The sequence below is a fragment of the Dermacentor albipictus genome, chromosome 5 (genome assembly GCF_038994185.2).
Source record: "Dermacentor albipictus isolate Rhodes 1998 colony chromosome 5, USDA_Dalb.pri_finalv2, whole genome shotgun sequence".
Lineage (NCBI taxonomy): Eukaryota > Metazoa > Arthropoda > Arachnida > Ixodida > Ixodidae > Dermacentor > Dermacentor albipictus.
Genome location: NC_091825.1, coordinates 114,541,458 through 114,565,933, shown reverse-complemented (window position 1 = coordinate 114,565,933; position 24,476 = coordinate 114,541,458). Strand labels below are relative to the sequence as shown.

At 44.6% G+C, this 24,476-nt stretch overlaps 2 protein-coding genes across 9 annotated transcripts in view; one reads left to right on the top strand and one right to left on the bottom strand.

Annotated features, from left to right (window-relative positions):
• The window catches only part of Oatp30B (Organic anion transporting polypeptide 30B), a 341,602-nt gene that overhangs the window by 298,786 nt on the left and 18,340 nt on the right, over positions 1-24,476 (bottom strand). For all 3 annotated transcript variants that reach the window (XM_065454801.2, XM_065454804.2, XM_065454802.2), the window contains exon 2: positions 5,960-6,253. The gene's annotated coding sequence lies outside the window, so the exon portion shown is untranslated. The remainder of the gene's footprint in view (positions 1-5,959; positions 6,254-24,476) is intronic.
• The window catches only part of LOC135920514 (zinc finger C2HC domain-containing protein 1A-like), a 42,950-nt gene that overhangs the window by 6,409 nt on the left and 12,065 nt on the right, over positions 1-24,476 (top strand). Inside the window, exons 1-8 of one of the 6 annotated variants that reach the window (XM_065454812.2) lie at positions 6,323-6,413; positions 7,415-7,470; positions 7,870-7,934; positions 8,111-8,236; positions 12,184-12,319; positions 13,524-13,669; positions 15,997-16,181; positions 22,899-23,006. In XM_065454812.2, the coding sequence (XP_065310884.2) occupies positions 7,458-7,470; positions 7,870-7,934; positions 8,111-8,236; positions 12,184-12,319; positions 13,524-13,669; positions 15,997-16,181; positions 22,899-23,006 (779 nt within the window). In that variant the 5' untranslated portion in view covers positions 6,323-6,413; positions 7,415-7,457. Of the gene's footprint in view, positions 1-6,322; positions 6,414-6,454; positions 6,728-6,805; positions 6,964-7,056; positions 7,102-7,414; positions 7,471-7,869; positions 7,935-8,110; positions 8,237-12,183; positions 12,320-13,523; positions 13,670-15,996; positions 16,182-22,898; positions 23,007-24,476 lie in introns of those variants that run through there. The other 5 variants (XM_065454807.2, XM_065454809.2, XM_065454810.2 and 2 more) reach the window with 5 other exon arrangements.

Here is a 24,476-nt window from a genome sequence, read left to right as displayed (position 1 = left end):
TGGCCGCGCCACGGTGAAAAATGCGCCGGCCCGCGGGCTTCCGCTAAACGTGCAGCGAAGCAAGAGCGCCGTCAATACGCACTAACGAGGAGATAGAGGCGCACAGGCTTTTAATTAAACGGGCCATGACGCCAAATTTTCAAACCAGAACTTTGCACTGCATGTTCGTCCGTAGGCAAGCTGGTAGCAACCTGGTAGCAATAGCAATCTAGCAACCTATAGCGCCCATAGCGCCCTAGCGCTCATAGCAACCTGGTAAAATTTGAACGCATTCGGCGAGGCGCATATTTCATAGACGACATTCTTTTATATATATCGCGCTCAAATCGTACGGATAGAAGTCCGGTAACGTTAACCCGTGACGTCACGAGCCGCGTTGCGCACGCTCCTAACGTGGTTTCGTTAACACAAGTGTCTCGGCATTCGACCCTAGATGGTTGGCGCAGGCGTTCTCTGGTTTTGTGTTCCTAACGCGCGAAAGGAACAAACGCAAGCAAGGGAACGACAAGGGCCGTCTGGGTCCTCGTTACTTTAGCGCATCAATTATACCGAATCCGTTACGACTTGTCCCACATGCAGTCCTCCTAGTGGAACAATTGCTGCGACACAATGCATAGACGGCGCCCTCACTGGCGATGCGCGGTTGCACCCCCCTTCCCCCCTCGGCACGTGGTTCGGGAGTTTCGCAGCAGGCGGCGCTGCCACTCGTGACGTCACACGCGCCGTGCCGTAATGGCGGCCGCTGTCGGCAGGAGGGGCTGAGAGTCAGAGATTTCAGATTCAAATTTCGGGTTAACATCTACTGCGAGAGCCTAGCTTTGCCTGTGCACGTGTACGCGCGCACAAGTAGCATATCGGACCCTCTACACACTTTTAATACGTTTACAAAAAAGCAATATAAATAATATAAAAAACATCTGCTTTGTAAACTGCTACTTTGAAGGTCGAGATACGCCAATTAATCAAAGTAATATATCCAGAGAAATATCCAGAGAAATATGGAGATGTCAGAGAAAAATTAATTGTCAAGTTCCTATGAGTTCCAACGAAAAACTGATATTTGCTGGGCGACGATGAGGTAGCCTTTTCAATGTATAGAGTGAAAAAGGCAGTTTTTTCTTTTTATACATCTTCAGGGGCTGCGCAAATTCTTGGAGAATTGAAATGATCAGCAGCAGCCGCTTATTTGTGTCCACTGCATGCAGGACGAAGGCTTATAGCCCGCGATCTCCAATTACCCCTGTCTCGGTCAGCTGCAATTTAGGGAACAGAAGAAGAGCAATTGTACGTCAAGACAGACAATGTTGATAATATGTATTGTATTCATGAAGAATAAATCCCGCAACCATCCGTTCCCTTGGCCGTGGTTCCCCTGGTGGTAGACTCCCCCCCCCCCCCATTTTTTTCTATACAAAATTATTTGACCACGTCATTTTCATTTATTTTTCTAATTTGGCAGCCTGCAATACTCCGGTGCAGCAGGCAGGGCTTAGTTTCCTATTTTAATTATTTTACTTTTACTAATTTTTATTGCCCAACACAACCCTTATGTCTCGGTCAGCTGACCAGATCTTGCGAACGAAAAGCATATACTATAAAATACTGTATAAAAGCTGTTCAAAGGAAAGTAAGTCTTAAAGGGACACTAAAAACAAACACTAAGATCAGTTTAGGCAGGTAAAGTATTCTGTCAAGAAGCGATAAGCTCGGCCGACGACAATGACGATGCTGAATTAAGGCGGCTCGCGCCATTTCTTTCTGCCACGGCTTAAAGACACACGACGCGAACCCAGCATCAGATGCTGGGTTCAGTTTAGAAGATTTTCTGCTTGACTTAGCGCATTCACAGAGGAACACTGAATGAGTTGTGGCTAATAAAAAGTGTTCTTTCAAAAGTATACTTTCGTTAACTTGGCGTTAACAAGTCGATTGCCAATAGAGAAAATGAAGTACAAATTTCCTTCTAATTTTTTTTTTCATAGGGGCAGGCAAGGAAAGCTTAATCATATAATTGATTATACATAATTATATATATATATATATATATATATATATATATATATATATATATATAATTATGGGGTTTTACGTGCCAAAACCACTTTCTGATTATAAGGCACGCCGTAGTGGACGACTCTGGAAATTTCGACCACCTGAGGTTCTTTAACGTGCACATAAACCTAAGTACACGGGTGTTTTCGCCTTTCACCCCCATCGAAATGCGGCCGCCGTGGCCGGGATTCGAAATGAAGGATTCGTATTCTCCGTTATAACGAAATCTCGCCATGACGACTTTCAGCTGTAAACGTTTAGTTATTGTACGCATAACCACAGATCATCGAGTTTCATTGCGATAGCAATTACACGGACACTCCAGACGCGTTTCCGCCGCAGTCCTCGGCGTCGCCGTGATGTTAACAATAATAATAATAATATTTGGGGTTTTACGTGCCAAAACCACTTTCTGATTATGAGGCACGCCGTAGTGGAGGACTCCGGAAATTTCGACCACCTGGGGTTCTTTAACGCGCACCTAAATCTAAGCACACGGGTGTTTTCGCATTTCGCCCCCATCGAAATGCGGCCGCCGTGGCCGGGATTCGATCCCGCGACCTCGTGCTCAGCAGCCCAACACCATAGCCACTGAGCAACCACGGCGGGTCAAAGGAGGATGAGGATTGTTGCTTGCTGCAGGGGGACACAGCCTAGCGAAATCTTCCGGAAATTTCTCCGCACGGGCGCCACTTATCAAGTGCGGTAGGGTATGCAGCCCGTCACATCTGATAACACAACGCGTCTGGTAGACAACACAAGCGAAGACTAACGAAGATAATGAATACAAAGCGGAGGTTACTCAACAGACTGTGCGTCATTCATTCCACGTCGGCCTGGCATCCCGCACCCACGGTTCAACATCCGTTCGCACTCCCAGTTCGGTATCACGCAAGTGCATCAGTTAGGGATCACTCGCACTAGGCCGACTCTACACCGATTTCGGTCTGCCGACTGTCCGCGACAGCGTTAAGGAGCTCGTGTCGCAGAAAAGCCGGTGTCGGCGGCGTCGGTGGCGTTGGCCGTGAGCGATAAATCCCAGCAGGCACTTCATGAATAAAAAACAACTTGCAAGATGGGCTGGGTGGGAATCGAACCAGGGTCTCCGGAGTGCGAGACGGAGACGCTACCACTGAGCCACGAGTTTTTTTTTCTTTATTGACACTGAGCTCGATGCTTCAAAGCGGTACAAAAGCGCCTCTAGTGAATGCGGTGTTGCCTTAGAAACGAGCTGTTTCTAAGGCTCAGGCGTGCGTCGCTTGCTGAGGCGCACGTTTCGTTGCCGCGCCGAACGCTGCGTTGCTCGACGCTCACCGCGTCCGATGCGGGGCGCGTAGTCGCTGCGCCGTAGCCCATTATCTTACACCCCTTGGCGGGTCGACGGGAACGCTATCGCGTTCCATTCTTGAAGGCGAAGCTTAAGGGTCCTCCAATTTTTTTCCTTCGTGTCGGCGCCTCTGTCACACTGTGTACCGATGCCGACAATCTGCCGACGGTCGGCGAAGGGCTCGGCCTTTGTACGTAATACAGAGGCGCCGACACGAAGGTAAAAAATGCCGTCTCCGACAGTCGGCAGACCAAAATCGGTGTAGGGTCGGCCTAGTGCGAGTGATCCTTAACTGATACCGTTGCATATTTCCCAATTTCAACGCACCGTGTAATTCTCTGCCGTCCACCACCACGTTCTCCTAGCAGACCAGCGCTTATTACACATTAATTACATAACTTAGGTCGCGATGATGCATAAATGTAGCGGTTCTATTACAATTCCTTTGCGTTTCGAGCTTGGTCAGTGAACCCAAGGCGCTCTGCCTATGTTTTCACGCGCATCAGCCGGTCGTGAGCGGTGGATGATACAGGAATAGAATCGAACGAAAGGAATCGCTATACCGCCCCGGTCCACCTCTCAACTGCGATACCGTCTACACCCGTTTCCTCTATGAGACTCTGATCCATACCGCAGGCAGGGGATAGAACAACTGGAGATCTCTAGGACAGATGGTAACGACTCAGTGCTTCAGGCCAAGCCGCCAAGGCGCTGTGTTCTCTCTTCGGTGATCACCCACACTCCTTGAGGGCGTAAGAATTAGCGACAACCTCCGCCCCAAAAAAACGCACTGCTTCAGCGCCTCCGCGCTCCGAAATAGTTCCCCAGAAAGAGGTTCGCCTCCACCATGACCCCACGGCAGTGAGCGAACGTAATTGGTATGGGGGCGAAGTGCGAAAACACCCGTGTACTTAGATTTAGGTGCACGTTAAAGAACCCCAGGTGGCCGAAATTTCCGGCCGAGTCCTGCACTACGGCATGCCTCATAATTAGCAAATGGTTTTGGCACGTAAAACCACAACTTTTTTAACGTTAATTGGCTGACGCACCAATACAAGTTCTCTTTCGTGATGTTTGCCGCTGAGTTCGTGGACTGTCATCGACTCTTTACTGCTTGAATCGCGAAGCGGCAAAATAAATTGTGCGCCGTGTGAATTTGAATGGTAGCGTCCGTTTGTCGGCGTGAGCTGACAAGTATACGCAATAGCAACGGGATCGGGGATACCATATCAACCATATACATCAATTCCACACGAAATGAGGACGCCTTCGCATGCTTTCTAGAGAACAAACCACTTCGGGCGCGCGCGCGCACGAGCATAACAAACTTGTAACACGTCCGCTTGCGCCAACAGCGTGGCAGGCCACTAACTGAACGGGTTAGGCGCGCATGAGTAATTATCCCTAACCCTATCCCCCTTTTCTCTCCTTCCATTATATAAAGGATTTTTTTTCGGGTGATATAATAAGAGCGTGTTCGTAATAAAGGTATCCTGGTAATAAAGGGTACACCTGCATATACAGCTAAACCGCAAAGGTGATTCAGCTTATGGTTTGACATGAACGATTAATGCACGATTAAGATGTGGGTACCCTGCAACCTTGCGCACGCTCTGAATGCTGCTGCCCCCCCTCCCACTCGCCTCCGCACCCACGAACACCCGCCTTCCTCCAACACTACCCTCTCTCACCACTACGCACACACAAACACATGCACACACATTTAGGTTTTTACACGTTGCCGCAACAATCAAGACTATATGTCCCCTACTCCCCTTCTTTAATTTGTCCGTGGCCAAACGTATGTAACTATGACTGAATTTTGTAACAACGTAGCCGCGTACTGACATCCGGGTAATCAAAAACAGAAATTCAGGCGCGAAAAGGCTCGTGGTTCTAAGCATTTTCATTGACAGCCAGCCCGTCGGCCACTTCATAAAAGCGAAACCGACAGCAGTAATCGATAGCGGCTGCTGCTCAGCTGTTCCGAGACGATGACATGTCAGATGTGGTTGGTGGTCGGAACACCTGGTGCGGAGTCTCCAGACGCCGCGCTTTTGCGCTTCGCTGTGACATCTGTCACGTCACTAACGCGCCTGCGTTTATACGCACGTGTGCCTTCGCTGAAAGCAACAGACTACTGAACAAAATCGTCGATCCGGGCTTACCAACCGTAGGACTGAGACGACGATCAACACAAAGGTCGCAAGAACGAAACGCGCGCGCGTTCTCCCTACATCAAAAGCAGGTTCGCGTAAAAAAGACAGCTTTTGCGAAGTACAGAACACAAAACTGACCAACAAGGGCACCAATGCAAAAACTCTAAAGTGAAGTTAAACCAAAGCTTCCTAAAATGCAGGTCTGGGCGCACGATGTAAATGACCTAGAATCACAGCCATAGTGAGCGGCTAGCAGGCCCTCGGCAACAGCCCAGCTGTGCTTTTGTTCGTAGGCGAACGCCGTCAAAACATAGCGTCACTCGGCTCTTAATCATTGATAGTCGCTTCCTTATGCGCCTTTGAGAAGTCCCCTAGTTGCTGGCGATTCATCGAGGGATAGAATGAAAATTCCATCACATACCTGCAGATTTAGGGAGCCTTTCGCTTCTGAACGTAGTGAGCTTTGCCGACAGACGATAATCCTCGATGCTTTCCTCGCGACCCCAGAGTCCATCAGCTGCGCCGATAGCACGGGGAAAGCGTAGTAGCAGAGTTCGGATCCAGAGCGCTGGGCTCACTGTCAAATCACGTCACACACATACACACACATTCACCCCGTGTTACAAAACCTCTCACGCACGGAAAGGCTCTCTGTTTACGGTGAGAGGTCACGGACGGTCCAAAAGGAAGAGCCACACAAGGCGGGTGCTGCCATCTAGGAGAGAAAATAAAGGATTATTACGATTGTACCGCCATCTCTTAGAGTATCTGGCAGATGCAAAATCACTGTCACTGATGAGCGCAAGTAGCGCAAGAAATCAAAATCGGTGAACAGGGCAAATTTTGATCGTGCATTTTGGAGGAAACTCGTGGCTGTTAGTTTGATTTTTTGATTGCCGCAATTCTAGCGCGGTCTTCACTGCCATACCGAGAATTCCTTAGAAAGCTACGGCGGTCGAAAGCAAACGCTGACAACAAAAACAAAACACGTTCGGTCTCCGTACGCGGCAGCCGCTCGGAGAGTGCGTCGGCACCGTTCCTCGGGACTAGTTTTCCTAACCTAAATTTCGGGAGCCGCTAATTCCTGCCAGGTGGACCGGGGCGTAAGTGTCCACTATAGGTCCAGTTCTTGTCGCTTTCGCGCTGGCGTGGCAGCGATGTGCAACGTGTATTTCGCGCGACTGGCAAGGTAAAAGGTCCTCCCTCCCGCCCCCTCTATACACGCCGTCGTCGCGGCGGTGTTTTCCGTTGCCTGCCTTCCGGTTGCCATGGTGATGCGGACGCATTTGCTCGAAAGGAATTGTTTGCGGCGTGCGCTACGGATTTTGCTTGCACCCCTCGGGCTCTTGAGAACCGGTGTGGTACCGTCGCCAGCGTTTGGTGTGCCTGCTTGGCAACTTGCTCGCTGGGTGTGGACTAACCGAGGTACTGTGTGGGATAGCCCATCCTTTCCCTTATATGGGCAGGCGTCTAGAACTTGAGCGCTTTCTCTGGCGGTCGTTAATGTGGTCTCCTCTCGCTTTGGCCTCGCCTTGGCATGAAAGAGACTGCGTTGTCTCAAACGTGCGTGCTCGTTGACTGCTGTCCTGTCTTTGCCGGCTGTCTCCGACTAACGTGCGTTGCTGCGAACACTGCTTTCGACCGCGGCAGGACTTCGCATATAACTCTACGTTTCGCGATCGCGCCTCCTTCGCCTGTATATTCTGCTCTGCCGATGGAATGCGCGATTTGCATCTCGATACGTCAAAAATCGATCCGCGTGGCACCATTTTGCTGCGTCATCGTGTTGTGCCTGAAGCCTGCCAGTTGACTAATAAACCTTTCTCTCTTTCGACACGCAATCCTGATAGTAATGCTTGTCCATTGCCCATTGCAGCTGCTTCACTGTGCAGAATGTGAGCGACACGCCGAGCGGCAGTATGGAGGATGTGGGTGAGTTGCTCGCGATTCATTACCTCAACGTTGCGAGTATTTTAGTCTTCCTGGTGAAGCCTTCGTGAGAATGTGCATATTTATATACTTGTGTATATAATACTGGCATTGTAATGTAAGCATCGCAGGGGAGGTGTACAGGTATAAAGCAGAGCATTCGTGAATTTGAATGGCATATATTTGCGTTACATTGTACGCCAGATATGTTGACTGACGTAGATGTGAAAGCGTGCGCAGGACAAAAGCTTTGAAAGTTTCAGCTTGTGCGTAGATGAAACTTGAAGGTAGTTCTAGCACTGTATGCACAGATGTATCCGTCGTGGTAATCACATTACTTTATTGTGGCGCATTTAAGGTCTCATTCGATTCACAAAACAAATTGTGCTTGCGTCTCTACAGCCTCAACACAGACAGCGCTAACTCCATGTTCAATATGTGGGAGAACGTTTCGTCCTGATGCTTTGGTAAGTTCTTGTTGAAACCAGTGACAAAATTTGTAATCATTTGTGGAGTGTTTGTTCATTTGGCATATACATTGGATACTGCGGATTCATTGGTATATACATTGGATAATCATGGATTAGCAGTTGTCTGCTAATCCATGAAACAGTCGCACAGCACTCTCTGTTCTGTATTTCAGGCACGGCATGAGCAAGTATGCCTGAAAGCGAAATCCAAGCCCCGCAAAGTTTTTGATTCTTCAAAGCAAAGGATTGAAGGAACAGAAATCAAGAATGCACCCAAGCGTCCCTCTCCTACACCAAAGGTGACTGACTTGGCTTACTATTGCAGCATTGTTTTATTATGAGTGACACTGTTGTTACGAACATCACACACAACACCCATTCATTTTTTTTCCGAATCCAATCACTTATTTATAGGCAACTTATCAGTATGGTAATTAGTTATGGGAAAGGTGAAGCAATTAAGACTCTTGATTACTGCTATATAGCGGGGTTACCGTATCTTCACAATTTTACCGCGCATATTACCTCCCAAATATCCAAAAAGTTAACTTGGTGCCGATTCTACTGCACACATCAATAATGAAACCTGAGCTGACACATGCCATTCTGAAAGAACTTTATGGATCATACAAAGGCAGGCAGACACGCGAATCTTAGCGGCCAGTTACTTACGGAGTCTCACGACAGCTCCTTTTCATTGTCTCCCAACCACAGAAAGTCATCTTCAGTTGCATCTAATGGGTTAGAAATGCCACGCGTACAGCAAGCTGAAAAATGCCAACCATAAACCAAGGCATAAATAAATGTCTGTTCGATGGCAGTCTGGCTGTAGCTACCTTGCATTGAGCTTTTTTATACATATATATATATATATATATATATATATATATATATATATATATATATATATATATATATAATACGAATAAGTTTCATTATTGATTTTGAGTAGAATTAGTTACGAATGTAATGCGCATGCAAATTAGAATGCACTTTTTATTTTAAAAACGTGCATGCTAGAATTGTGCAAATACGGTAATTCACACAAAGTAAGGTGTGTCAGCTGAGAGGTAGAACTTGTATTACCGTACATGCAGATAACATAGTTGTTGCTCAGTGATCTTAACAAATTAGCGTTGCCAAAGCCATTCTTCACACCTGTGACTCAATGTTTTAACATGATTGGGTTAAAAGCCCCGTGTCGCAGGAAATCCGGTGCCGGTGTTGCCGTCAGTGGAGTTTTCCTTGTCCATTAGCAAAAATGTCCACATATATGTAGGTGTATGTATATGCCACGCCTGGATATACGACATGCAGTATATGGGGATTATATTGCCGCACCATTTTATCACTGAAGTTGCTCATACGTTGTCTTACATTCTTGACAAAGTTATTCTTTAGAATTTTGAGAATGACAGCCCACAAACAAATGTTATGAAACAAAACACCGACAGCACATGCGTTTTAGGTTAAGTCTTCTCAGACTTAACCTAAAAGGCATGCACTGTCGGTGTTCTTAAACTTAAATATCAAAAATGTGAAACAATAACAGAAACCTGAAAATTGTGTAAACTTTTTTGAGTGGCTGCGCACTCCCTCCGAGATCGGCCCATGAACCAGAAAGCTCGCCTATGTGCATAATGTTCACCGCCAGCATTTCCCGGTAAACATTACAGTTACATAAGCTGCAGTTGCCAGGAAGCGCGAGTAGTCAAGGATCTTTGAATGCTATCGCATTTTGTTCCTAAAGGCGAAGCTTAAGTGTCCTCAAAATTTTTTTGCAAAAGATAACCAGAAGGCACAATAGTAAACACAGAACATAATTTTCTGAAGGACAAATTGTTGCATCGTTCAAATTTTTCGCAGCCTCCTTTTTTTTTTGGCAACAAAGCAATGCTCCAGCATGTGAATGTTTTACGACTCCCCCTTTCACACATCATTGCCAAACGTCTAGCTTTGTGCACATTTGTTGCTCTAACGTTCTTTTCCTACTTCTTCACTTCACTCAGCAGCACACATTTGTTGCTCTAATGTTCTTTTCCTGCTCCTTCGCTTCACTCTATGGCCAGAAACGTTTGCCAAGAACCATTTGTTTCTTTTCAAGCGAGCTGTTTCTCAATCTTTCTGGTGTTTTTCGTGTGGTGGCAAAACACCTGGCATTTTCTTGCTTGTCATCCACGCGTCCTTTTACAAGAAGTACCACGCATTGGCATGTTGCTTTCTGTCTAGATTGTGCCGAACTCAGAGTGATGACAGAAGTAAATGCGTATGTTTATTTCTATATGTTAGCTAAGGGACGTTTGTTTTGATGACATGGATGGGCTGTTCAGTTAAGGATTAGTTTTCTTGCACCATGCTTTGGTGGCAATGATACACATTTACTTTGTGCTTGGAAGCTGAAAGGTACACTAAAGTTGAAAACTAAGCCAAAGTCAATTGACAGATTGGTATTCTAGAAGAATAAATTTGTTATTTTGCCAAGAATGAATATTTCGTGAATGAAAAAGAAAAGGAGGGCATAAAACATCAGAAAGGAATGACACCACTGATTTCGAAATGCAGATCTAACTTTTGCTGACCTAAGTTATCCTGGTAGCAATTTGTCAAGATTAGTCAACGGACAATAATGTAGAGCAAATTATGTTGCACTTATACATGAATGAAAATGCAACTTGACGAAGTAAATTAGACTTTTCTACAGAACCTGCTCACAGCAACTTGTCAGTGCCATTCTCAGGTGCACGAGAGAGAGAGAGACAAAAGGGAAGGAAAGACAGGGAGGTTAGCCACATCTAACATAACTCACAGCTGACAAGAAAGTCTGGCAGTAGTCTGATTGTTGTAGCAGTACAAAGTTCTTTCACTGCAGCTATGTATAGATGAAGTCTGCTCTCCATTCTGGAGTAATTCAATTTGACGATAAGACAAACTGTCTTTGATTCTGAAATTCTCAGTGACTGGCCATCTCTTTTCTCATAATGAATGCAAAGAGACATCCAGGAGTATGACCAACGACTCTGCTCTAACCAAACCTTGTCATGCTTGCATTTGTTTATTTTGTTTATTTATTTTTACAATAGCACAGGCCCAATGTATGGGCGTTTTCAGGAGGGTCATCAGAGAGTTCATACGACAAGCAATCATGTAAAACAGCAACGTAGTAGTGCATCACAAACCATCCACATTGTTAAAAATACATTGTGACAACAATTAATGATGACAACAACTGCTTCAAATTTTTGCAGTCCTTGCAAAAAGGGAATAGTATAACTACAAGACAGTAGTACAACAAAACAGTAGGACACAAGAATTAGTACCTGGTTAGCTGTGGCAATAAATGCTTCAAAAATAAAGGCAGTACTTAAAAGCATAAAAAATATAAACCAAGAAACGACATTGCATGTTATGATGTTATTATGTCAAGTGAATTGCTGTTATGAAGTATACATAGTGGCAGTATGTTCCACTCTGTAATAGTGCGAGAGAAGAAGGAGAACTTAAACATGTTAGTTCATGATCTTAATAGTGTTATCGATTCAGCACGACAATTTCAGGTTAATTGTAGCATCAGAAGTTTGATGTATGGATCAGGGTCTAAGGCGAGGCGGTTGTTTTTCAGGTGAAAAAGAAACTTTAATCTTCTCATATTATGGCGCAGTTGAAGTTCCAAAATTGTATTTTGCTGCATCAGAGAAGTTTGGGGAGTGCGTCATGTGGTGTTCAGAAAAGACAAAGCAGATGCATCTCCACTGAATCATTTCCAAAGCGCCATTCTTTTTCTTAATGTGTGGGTCCCAATTGATACTAGCATACTTGACCTAGCTAATCAGCTATGCCATCCACTCCAACTCATCCACCCATCAGTCCAGTTGCATGTTTAGTACCTCCCTCAGTGCCTATGGAATTTTGCTGTTAAAACGATGAGGCTGCATTTTAATGCGGGTGAAATGCTCATGCATTTAGACCTATTAACAAGTTCAACAGACCCAGGGGGTCAAGATTACCATAATGCAGAGTCGTCCATTAAGATGTCTCTCATAATCCAAGCTCTTCTTTGGGACACATAATTTTGTCAATCAATCCAGCAACTATTCAGTGCCTCTTTTACCTCTGCGATATTTTTTGCAAATCTCTGAGCAACAAGAATGTTTAAAAAGTAATCTTTCTCTTTCATAAGCTTTGCTGCTTAGCACCTCTGTCATATCAGCCTGAAGGTTGAGTATGGCGAAATGATTTGCCCCTGCAGCCAAAGCCGAAGCCCAAGGCGAACTGGAAAGAGAAGCACGAGGAGCTCATCCGGACAATTCGCGCCGCGCGGGGTGAGGACGTCGGGCCGTCAACCGACGCAGCTTCAAATGGCAGCCGGCCAGCAGTGCCTGCAGGCAAGTTCACTGCCCTCCTGCCGCTATTTCCATCCAGTCATCTCGCGCAATTTGCAAAGTTTGCCCTACTTTCCTGTTTCAAGGCATGCAGATGTCAGTCCATGATGAGTTTCCTGCTCAGAATGACTGATATGCCACTATCAAACATGGACTCTAATGTGGAGATCCCAAGAACTGTGCCAATATTTGTTTTGTTTTTGTTTTTCAGGCTGACTGCTGCAGTGTTTGCTGTGTATATACATGTATCTAGGTTGAAGTTGACGTTTTCATGGAGAGTTTAAATTCAGAATGCAAAAGTTAATTTTTCAAGTTCACTGCAGATGCTTGACCAGATCCAGCCGCAATTGTAGGGGACCACTTAACACCGGAATTAAGCTTAGTGGATGATGTGTAGAAAAGTTGCATGCCGTCTGCCACCTTTTATGCTAGCATGAAGCATAAAGAATTCCTCCCATCTTCCAAGCTGTCTGTTTTCATTCCAAATGATTGCAAACCAGATCATATATGTGTTCTACTTAGGCTCCAGTTCTGAGTGCTGATGCACTTGGTTGTACGAGGGATTAATTACTGTAAGAATACACACACACTGAATTGTCATTATTTTTGCTAAGACAGCTCAAAACAACACCCCCCCCCCCCCCCAAAAAAAAGAAACATGTGACTCTGTGAATGCAGTAAGACAAAAATCTGCTCATAGTAAGTAAATCTGGTTACCCTATTTATGGCCACAACAAAATTTGTATAATAATGTTTGATCATGCTAGCCATTACAGCCCAAGTTGACATCCTGCCCCCAGATTATGTAAGTGGTCAGAAAAATGGGACTGGGATATGCCTTACTGTAAGACCAGAAGGAAGTTCATAAGCTTATTGTGAAGAATTGACATGACTCATCTGTGCTCAACATGCTTTGTAAACTGCTGTGCCAGCACATGTTTGCCATATATCACTAGCAGGTGTGTGCGCCCACACGTAACATAGAGAAACAAACAGAAACACAACCTAAGGCCGCTGCGTGCTGCCTTTGGTGTGTATGGATAAGTTGTGGCATACCATTGATATGCAAATCTTTTGCTGGATGAGTGATTTGTCGGCGTGTTTGGGGGAAAAATGATACTTTCTGACAAAAAGGCAGTGGGCGGCATCCGAGTGATGGCTCAGGATGTTGTTGTAGTCGTACCTCACCTGTTCTTTGCGCCTCCAGGTTATGTCGAGTGCCCCAGCTGCAATCGCAACTTCAGCGATCGTGCAGCTGATCGACACATTGCGTGGTGCCAAGAGAAAAAGAATCGGATACCTAAGAGTCCAGCCAGTGCTGAGGCCGTGGAAAGGCTCAAGGCAAGGACTAAGGTCAGTGGTGATCTTGTATACTGTGTCATTGTTAAATTTGACTGTGTCAAAAGGGTTCCACTTTTATTTTCATACCATCACAGCTTTTGCTCCTAGTTGATTTTCTGCATCTTTCAGAGGTTATTGCAAAAAGAACTATTCAAATTGTTGCACTTAAATGGAAGCTGTTCAACTGTGACATTTCCGGGGTTGACGCAATAATTTTAGTCTGGTGGCCTCATTCAGCTGAGTTTTCTGCATTTAAAACTTGCAAGTGTGTAAAATTGGTTTTAGTTATCTGTGGTTCAAGTTGAAGAAATCCATTTGACACTTCTGCCAAGTTAAATATTTATCCACTGGCATCACCTCATTCGATGGCTCTATAAAAGTGATCTCGAATGACCAGCATGGGCGAATGGGAGCATGGGAGCCAAGCATGGGAGAATGTGATCTTTTTAGGTGAAGGCAACCGGTCTATAAACCCACACATGCTAACTGTGGGATCATTCCCCACCTGCGGCAAGTTGTTTATTCACCCACTTTCATTTCCATTAAGTTATTGCTTCATTGTTTCATTTATTAAGCACAAGTAATTTCCCGTATGTTGTCCTTGGTGTCAGTGTTTGTTGGCTTCTTATGATATTACCAATAAAAGTCGGGTCCCTCGATTAAACCTCTTTCTTCTAGTTTATTACATAATGAGGGTCTCGAATCCGGTGACATTGATGCCTTCAGGTAGCATGCGTGGGTTTATTGACCAGTTGCCTTTGCCCCCAAAAAATCACATTCTCGTGACGCCTGTGGCAGAAAGGATGTTCCACATCGGCCGCCAAGGTTTGTGAGTGGTGGTGCTGGCTAACACTCCCAGGGTTCTACTAGGAAACATAAATACCCAAGAAAGTGGATGGGGAAACGGCGCCACGGTAGCTCAATTGTAGAGCATCGCACGTGTAATGTGAAGGTTGTGGGATTGTTCCCCATCTGCGGCAAGTTGTTTTTTCACCCACTTTCATTTCCATTAACTTATGGTTTCTTCATTTAATTTATTAAGCACAAGTAATTTCCCCTATGTTGTGCTTGGTGTCAGTGTTTGTTGGCTTCTTATGATATGACTAATAAAAATCGGGCCCTTCGGTTAACCCCCTTTCTTCCCTTTTCTATCCATGTCACATGGTAACTTAATATCACCCTACTGAAATGGTTCCTTGTGTCTTAATAAGGCTTTTGTACTGTGCATATGTTAGTACAGGCTTCGTATCAGTTTGGCATGATTTCCATGCAAATAGGTATGATACGGAAACCTTTCCGAATTATGAATCTGTGTGGACTTATTCTGTAAGGCACAATCCCAGAAGCAATTAGCAGTTTGTTACTGTGGCAATTTCACTACATTAGAGTCATGGAACTAGTGCCAAGGAAAGAAAAATGAAGTAGAGGTTGCTAGAGGATCAAGTGGTGGAGTTAAGTAGGGAAACTTAAGAGTACACAATAGCTTCAGCTAACGCACAATAAGGGTTATGGATGTCTAGGAAATTTCTTCATCCCACAGTAGAGCTAAATTAAAGTGATAATGAAGACGATGGTATGGCTCCGTTTACGCTTGGATTTGGGCATGCCTACTTGCTAGTTTGCCACGAATGGTAGGGCTCAAGATCCAATAACTGGCAGTCAGCCTTAGTTCAAGTTATTCCGTATAATCTGGCCTTTCAGGTTGGAGATAACAAGCCTATATAATTTCTGTATAACATCACTTTTTATGAATGCCTTCAGTAACGAACTGCACAATTTTTACCGTTTTCTTTCTTTTTTAAGCAGTATACTAGGCTCTTCAACTTCTTTTTAAACAATATCTGTTAAGAACAAAGAATTTGTTATGTGGCATCGTGTGGGCAGATTAGTTGATCAAAGGTCCTTTACTAACAAGGCACAAGTCCTCCCTAGGGAGAGATAGGGGCAATGGTGCAAGGCACTTAGTTCTCTGAATCCCATGATCTCGGCTCGATCAAGGTCAGTTGACAAGTGTTCAGCTGTGCCAACTCTGTACTTCGTCACGAGTGCGGTTGATCACTCCCCCTAAGCCACCCTAAAGATATATATATCAATATATGACATCTTTGTTTGCCTTCATCTCTCTGTCTGTTTTATCTCTATAGATCTTGCTCCCTTTACGTATAGTATCTGTATTTCTAACTGTCTCTAGCCTTCTCTCTCTGCCCTCCCTCCCCCTCCCCCGGTGTAAGTACAGTCTTCTTGAATGTGTGCATTCATCTAAAAAAACCTTATTCTGGTAACTTAAGTATTTGCACACCACTCTAACCAGCCACCTGTCTTTTATTTTGGTCGTGCAGTATAAGGTCCCTACGCCAGGCAAGAAGAATGGTACCGTGAGCCCTTCAGGTTCTCAGGGTTCAAAGGATGGAGGTAGTGGGAGTAGAGTTGCGGTCAACCGAAACCACCAGAGGACCAAGTCATCTCCATCGACGCTTGATACCAATGGGACAACTACAAACAAGGCAAAGAAGCCAACTATAAGGTAAGCACCGGAATGCTTTCATGGCCATTTAAAGGCACAGGAACATGCAAAGCAGCAGTACAGTACTTTCAGATGCAGCACGCATTGTTGATTTAGGGAGGAACTGAACAAACATGTGACCCACCACGGTTGCTTACTGGCTATGATGTTGGGCTGCTGAGCGCGAGGTCAAGGGACCGAATCCCGGCCACGGCGGCCGCATTTCGATGGGGGCGAAATGCGAAAACACCCGTGTACTTAGATTTAGGTGCACGTTAAAGAACCCCAGGTGGTCGAAATTTCCGGAGTCCCCCACTACGGCGTGCCTCATTATCAGATCGTGGTTTTGGCACGAAAAACCCCATAATTTAATTTTTTTTGGCATACATGTGGCACATGTTATTTATTTGCACAGCTGTCTGCTGTGAAGTAACTAGAAAAACCTTGTTACTGGGCAACCTCTTACTGTGCAGTACAGTCCTCTCATAAAAAGAACACCCAGTTCAAACTTGGTCATTGATGACAGATGAGATGTGACACAGTGTGCAGGCTATGCTCATAAGCACAGATGTCTGCCTAATGCTTCACAGGGGAGCCTCTTTTCTCAATAAAGTTGAAGATGTTGCTGGTATGTCCTTTTAATTACTGTGTCGGTGTTGTTCTGTTTAAGGTGGTGGTCTGCCTCCAATACCACGAACACTCTGTTTTTGTCACTTTTTCAGCAGCCATGGCAGCTCCTCTGCTTACCTAATAAAGTTTTCATATATAGTACCATTGAAAATTTGAATGCTTGTACATTTTTAATATATATATTATATATATGACTGGATATGTAAGCTTTAAAAATAAATTTCCCAGAATAAGCGTGAGATTATATACACGGTCATACACGGTTATTGCCAACTGTGTTTCAGTTGTGACTATATGTTTAAAGATCTACCACACTCACAGCTTTGCGACTTGTGCTGTAACTTTAGGACATAGTTATCCATTTCCTAGACAGAGTTCAATAATGTTGGACTTTTTCTTTTATGCAATTTTGCTTTCTAAAATAGCCAGATATAACAATTTCAGGTATAAACAGTCTAGCAACTATTACCTAAAAGAGACTCTTATTCGGAGCAATTATAGCTCGTATAATTTCCTGTTAGAATGCAAAATGTTATTGATGTGTTTTTAATACTTTCCTTATTCATGTGGCTCAAATTAGGCAGTGTCCAGAGAAACAGAGCGGTAGATTATATTTACGGGAGAGGCAGAGATGTCGACCTGAGCCGGTGCGCTCTAGTATGCTACACTGCACTGGGAAGAAGGGAAGGGGAGTGAAAGTATTGGTATCAATGATGACGATGATGAGAACACGAGCGAGTACTTATTTACATTAGACAGTGGCCCTACTAGAGTTGCTCATCTAGTTTTTTGTCATGTGGGAACTTCGACAGTGCTTTTGTTGTCCACATTGCAGTTCCAATGTCGGACTGTAGGACAAGAATAGCATCCTCCGACTGTAGTTACCTGCCATTGCTGGCTAGGAAATTGTCCAATGTTCGTCGCTCCAGCATATGTACTAGGCAATCCCACATGCGTTCCAGCGTTTCAGGCATCTGACCGTGTTTACAATCACGGCTGCTCAACTAGCTGATGAGGTGTGCGTAGTGTAATGGTTGGAGTCGGGCATGAAATAGATGGTAGCCAGCCCATGCCGTCGTCCAACTTATCCACGCTGAGGATGTTGTTGAAGGGAGAGACTTGTTTTCATCGAGAACGAGGAATGTGGGAATTATTTACAGTAACTACATCAGAACGTTACGGTTCATCAGTCTAACATGACTCAAAGAGGAATGCACGCTGACGAGCCGCCAACGGCTCCTTAAATACACTCTGTCCTCCCTAGATCTCTAGGTGAGGGAAAACAGCAGTTCACCGCCGTCCAATTCGGAGCGTCCAAAGTCATCATAGCCTTTGAGAGCTAGGGTTTACGCACTCGCTTCCGCACAGGTTGCACTGACCACACCAAGGTGAGAGGGTTCTCGCAGACACGGTGCTTGACCCGAGCAGGCGCCTTTTTATCCCAGAGTCGACGCCGCAGACAATGGCCACCGCGTCTGTCCGTTCACTGACGACTTCTAAGTTGCGTGAGACGGCACCAACAAATATCTTCCAGAAGCTCCCCTGCTCCACACCGAACCGTGAAGGTGGCGGCATACACACTAACAATACTTGCTCCGCCGACTTCGTCTAGCCATCTCGGCGCTGTCCCCCGGTTGACGCGGCGCATTCTTGTCTTCACGAAGCAGGTTGTCGTCACAGCCATGGTGGCGCCGATGGGCTGGGGACTGACGTCTGGTCGTCCTTTCAAAGCGAGTCGTAGCAGCATACCTAGTGGCGCCTTTCCGTCGGTCGCTTCCCCGAAGAATGCGAGCAGGTCGGTGCTAGTCCGCAGGTCGCAGGTCCGCAGGTCGGTGGGCTAGGAGAATTTTGTAGGTCGGTACCTTTGCAGGCTGTTTGTAACAGTAGCAGCAGGTGAAAGCATGGCAGTGGGTAAATACATGGCACTATCTGCAAAAAGTGCAACTCTTCACAACTTCACGTGTGTGCGCACATGTTGCAACAGTTATTATAGATGTCCAGTAGGCACACTCGGCAAATTCTTATTGTAGCTGATTTTATTTTTCCATTCTGAGATGCTTTCAGTAGCTGTTAAATGCTAAAGTGCAATTTTGCCACTCAAACTCTTCCAACACTGCTGTGAGAGCCATGCGCGAACTTACTGCTAAAAATTATTGCTAAATGTCTCGTAATCATCATTATGAATAGCTCTGAAAAGGGAATGTGCCACGAAGTGCACAGGACCAGTAGCCAAAATTCTGATGATTATCATGATGGCAAAAACATGATTGTGGAAAGCCAGCCTCATGTCATATCCGCATAATCGTGCCTGTCTTGTCTGTTTTACCTTTTCATACTATTTCATATTTCCCACCGCTTTCGTCTCCCGCCCCCATATTCCCTCCTTGCCTATCATGTAACTTACACTTAGTCACTTACACGGGCCACAAAATACTGAATGCATGAACAAAACATAGTCACTGGTGGCGAGCCAGCGATGTTTGGCAGGGCACGTTCACTGACGTGGCCCATGATCTCATGGCACTTCGTGCTTGTCTGATGTAGACAAGGCGAGACAGGAAACTGAGCATTAGCCCTGGTTGTTGATGGTGGCACCTCACCGAGCCATGACCTCAAGCATCTGGGACGGGAGCTGTCCACAAGGCAGTTGTAGTCTGACCAGCAGAATTTCCTTTTTCTTTTTCTTCTCAAGGCTACAAATAAAATGCATGCCTTATCTTTTGCTCGCAGCAAGTCTTTTGATCGGTCAGGAAGACGACCCTACAGAAGGGGATAAGAGGAAACAACACTGAGATGAACACAGTGGTCTTCTCCGGGCATGTCTGAGTGTCTTGGAGGCACTCTGGGTCTATAGATAGAAGAAAGTGCTTTTCTTTTGTGTCATGTTTCCTCGTGCTACTTTGACTACCATACTTGGACCATTGTCCATATACTTGTCCATTACCATATACCATTGTCCATATACCATTGTCCATATACTTGGACAATGATTGACTAGTGCTGCGGAGGTGATTTGCAGTGCACTTCACGCTGAGGAGGAAGCGGTCGCGCAATTGTTCAATTGTATTAGTATGGTCACTGTGCTCAGCAACAAAGTGAGAATGGTGCATGAGATAGCACTTGTCTCTCTCGAATTGTGTGGTGATTAGGGTGGGGAGGCACTTCTATTCATCGAAGCAAATCCCCTGTCACCACACCTGTGTTGAATTGGCAAAGAGGATTTCTTTTTTGGTATGACATAGTGGCCTTGCCTGGTGGTGGAATCTGGGCCACGGGCAAGGTGGCTGCCGCAGTACCACTGCCTTAACCATACTTGAACAGTGGACCATGGTATACATGGAACACTGATTCACGCAATGATTTGCTTTAATCTCCCTGTGGGGCCGTTGTCTTATGTACAATGCCTGTTCATTCGTAACAAAAGGCATGGGGGTTGATGGTTTGTTGCGGTGATGATAACTTCCTAGAAAGTTGATCTTTGTTTCTGTTCGAGCATAGACAACTTTCGCCGTGCAGGACCACCATTCCCTTATTGCCTAATGCGACTTCATGAGCTGCAGTGGCAGACATTGAAAGAAAGTTGTCATTTTATTGTGACACACTGATTATAATGGGGAAGGAGTGGCACTCTCTAAATAGAACCCCACACTTGGGGCAGTTGGGCTGGCACTCTATAGCACATATATGACACTGTAGAATTATTAAGCCCTGTCTTGGCATTTAGGCAGCTCAGAAAAGAAATAGTGTGCTAGGCATTGAACATGGCGAGAAAATTCTGAAACCTGCATATTCGTCCCTGGCTGGTGAAGCCTAACTACTCCGTACAGAACTACTGCAGGTGCAGTGGCGTGGCAGTATGACAAGAAATGTGTGAATTTGTATTTGAGAGGTCAAAATGGCTTAATGTCCACATAAAACACACTTATTACACTGTGCTAACTCTGTAGCCACGGTGGCTCAGTGGCTAGGGCATTATGCTGCTGAACAAAACGTCATAGTTTCCAACCCCAGCTGGAGTGACCACTATGTGGTGGGAACTGGATACCAAAACAACTGTGTACCTTGCTTTGGGTACAAAAAAGCCTAGGTGGTCATAATTAGCCCAGAGATTTCGACATCCCTCATAGCCCATTGCACAGCTTCAGGATGTTAAACCCTACAGTTTAACTTACGTTTCTTTGCTAACTGTCGAGCAGGAAGGTTACTTGATGAATATTTATAAAAGGCAAGCATTCTCATCTACCTGAAGGATCATGACGCTATAAAGGAATATATGTGGATCCCTCAGAAAGAAAGCTTTTAGTTGAATGAAGGAAAACAAGTGTTTACACAGATGTCACGCCATTTTAGATTTAAAAGAGCAACTGCAATGAAATTTTAGACCATGTAGAGAGCCTAGTTTCACATTGTGTCGGTGTAATGCAACCCCCATGCAGAGTTTTACATTTTAAATAAAAGCGTGTGCGTTGCAAAGGACTAGCATATACAGATGCTCTTCATACGAAAACTGGGAAATATGTCACCCCTGCCACTCTTCAGAAAGGTTACAGAACCCAGAACGCTGAGAACCAGCAAGGCTCCTCGGTGTGACTTCTGAGGTTAGGTGGTGCCCAAGACACGTTGAAATTTTCTGAGGCCGTGGTTTAGAATTGGCGTCATATCCGCCAACCACCAAGTGCTGCTGTCGTCTGTTTAAGTGCCATATGAAGGCTGTTAATAAAGAAATTAGACATTTACTAGCTTTGTGGCCTTGCCAACATTGCTTTGATAATGTATACGCTACTCATATATAATAAGAGCAAAAATTCAGCCATGGTGAAAATTAACTGCAGTCAGCGTAAATACAAATTTATGTGTTCCGTGTCATAGTGCACACAATAGCACATGCAGTACCTCTGCACAATGGGTTTCTTTTGTAGCTTCTTGCTACTGTCAAGTGGATAACAATTTTTCCATTTCATGAAACTTCCTCTAGCTTGTGAATTTCTGCAGAGCTTATTTGCTGCTACATATTAATATGTAAAGAGAATATTATGAGCCAAATATCGGAGTAATCACTGGTTGATAATTTTTGTGTTTTTATGTTTAGTACTACACATCAATATGTACTGAGCATGATGGTACAGAAAGCAGGAAATTATTCCGGTGCTAAATCAATAGCAATGACCTTTTGAGTAGACACTGGAACTGTACAGAAACCTATTGTTTGATCTGCATAATTTCATTATTACATATTATTTCATGTTAGGTAGTTTCCCCAAAAAATGTGGCTAGATATTCACAGTTTGACCACTGTATTTGACATACAAAAGAGAATATTATTGCTTTGTACATCTGCTCTTTCATTAAACCAGCACAAGGTTTCATGATGCTGAAGGAAGTGATCATTAAAAGCAGTTGTACGTGGCCCTGCAGTAGCATAACTATGAATAAATGATTGCACTAAATATGAAGCTGATGGACATTGCATAGGAAGGAAGACGGATGCTGGATGCTTTGATTGACGATAATTAGCAGTCATGTTGACGGCTAAAGCTTAATTTTTTCAACGTTCAGTCTAACACGAGAGTGGTGAGTTGATGTTAAACATCAAGTTGGTTAAACACCAATGCATTAACTGCATTGGTGTTTTGCTGCACACTTCAAGTAGCGTACTTATCTTTTGGAACTGGCGCTAGTCCGAGTATTTTTAGTAAACGGATGTATTTATGCATGCTTGATCACTTCAATATTGAAATTGCAACATGTCTCCCAAACTGAATTGAACAGTTCATTCATGAATTTTAACTATTTTATTATTCTGTTAGCGATTATTGCATGGAGCATGATGTCTGCTGCAGCTAATGACATTGTCATTAAAGAAATTTTCCCTTAATCTCCCCGCTATGTTGCATTTAATCGGCAATGAACTCTCCTTTGAAAGTCCCGCTGTGGTAAACATTGTTCTTACAGCATTGCATTTGTGAAGCTATCGCAGTTCTTTATACATTATGATGTGTTCATTTCATATTACGCTACTGCAAGTAGAAACACAAGTGAATATAAACAATACAGTTTCTGTTACAAGGGACTGCAACCTGTCAACTCCTGTTTCATTTCATTTTCCAGCCGTCGAGTGAAACCGCTACCAGCTCCTGTGAAGCCGAAGCCGCTCAAGCCAGGAAGCGTCATGAAGTTCAAGGAAAAGTTTCCAAACCACGTCAGTAGCCCATATAGGTAAGGCTTGCTTCTTTTCTTAGTTTGTTAATGAGCAAAGGATCCTTGAAGTGTAGCTTCCTTAATATTGCTGTTTCAGATACGGAAAATTTGTTTGCATTTGTTTAGTGAAATCCAGTGCATGCAATTACTATGGCAAGCAATACTGTCTGTGCTCAAGTACTGTAGCAGTACCGTGCCTAAGATCTTGGAGCATGTATCTCATGGAGTGAAGTGCTAGAAAGTAAAGGCAAACAGAGGCACTAAAAGTGTTATGCAGCACCTTGTGCAAAAGTTAGTAAACATATGGTTATGACTATGTTGTCTGCCACGGGAGCACAGCGCTGTGTTAAGCATATCTAATTGAGAGGGTTTATGTGCAGTGCACTAGATAAGACAGGTTTCCATAACGTCTATTGCTCAATGTCTCAATGGCCATGCCTCACCAGTGCAAGAAAAAGACAGCATATGTCAATATTAAGCCGGGACATGCTTACAAGGCTCCCTTTCCCTGTATGTTGATAAAAAGCTGTAGCCATGTTAGCCCTCAACCTTTAACCTAGCATTGTCTTTGAAGGGACACTGAAGAGAAAAATTCTTTCTTCTGCATCAGTAAATTACCTCTCTAGGACACCAAAAACACCGCTCTTACTACAGTAAGACGTTTGGTAAGCCAAAACAAAGCGCAAGAACGAAAGACGGGTGGCGACACCCCTTGAAGTTCCCACACCTCGCTGTGAGATAATGGATTTTGATGGCATCTTCTGGGCCTACTTAATTATATAGCAGTACAGATTGGGTACATTGTGTTCTAAAGGAACCAAATATCAAACCTGGCAAGTTTCGGGAACCTTTCGGGAACCTTTACTCAGCCAACGCGGCCCAAATGCAAAAACATAATTTGGAATCCCCGACGTCACACTGACGTACCAGCGTCAGGGGTTTTGGCAGAAAATTCGAATAGTGATACTTCGACCTTCATTTTCTCATCTAATAATCAAACTACTATTTTGAAATGACTGCCTGCAGTGTTCTCAAACAATACTTTATTAGTCTAAACTGATTTGTTGCTTCGCTTTAGTGTCCCTTTAAGAATCACTGGACTGAAACACAGTGCTAGGCAAAAATTAATTTTGGGGAGGACTGATAACATTAGGGTTTGTGGATCAGAGGCACTAGAGAAATCAGTTCTAATGGTAGGTAATTGTAACTCTATAAGTAGGGGCTTTTAAAGCGAAACTTTCTTTTCCTCTTCCTTTGACTTTCACCCTGCTGCTCCCGCTGCTGCTGCTGTCAGGCACACCACGTGGAGGACAGGTTTCCACAGTGTCTAGTGCTCAGTGTCTCAATGGCCATGCCTCACCAGTGCAAGCAAAAAGACAGCATACGTCAATATTAAGCCGGGACATGCTTACAAGGCTCCCTTTCCCTGTATGTTGATAAAAAGCTGTGTGCCATATTTCGTAACCTCTCAGAGAGTTGAGCACAGTA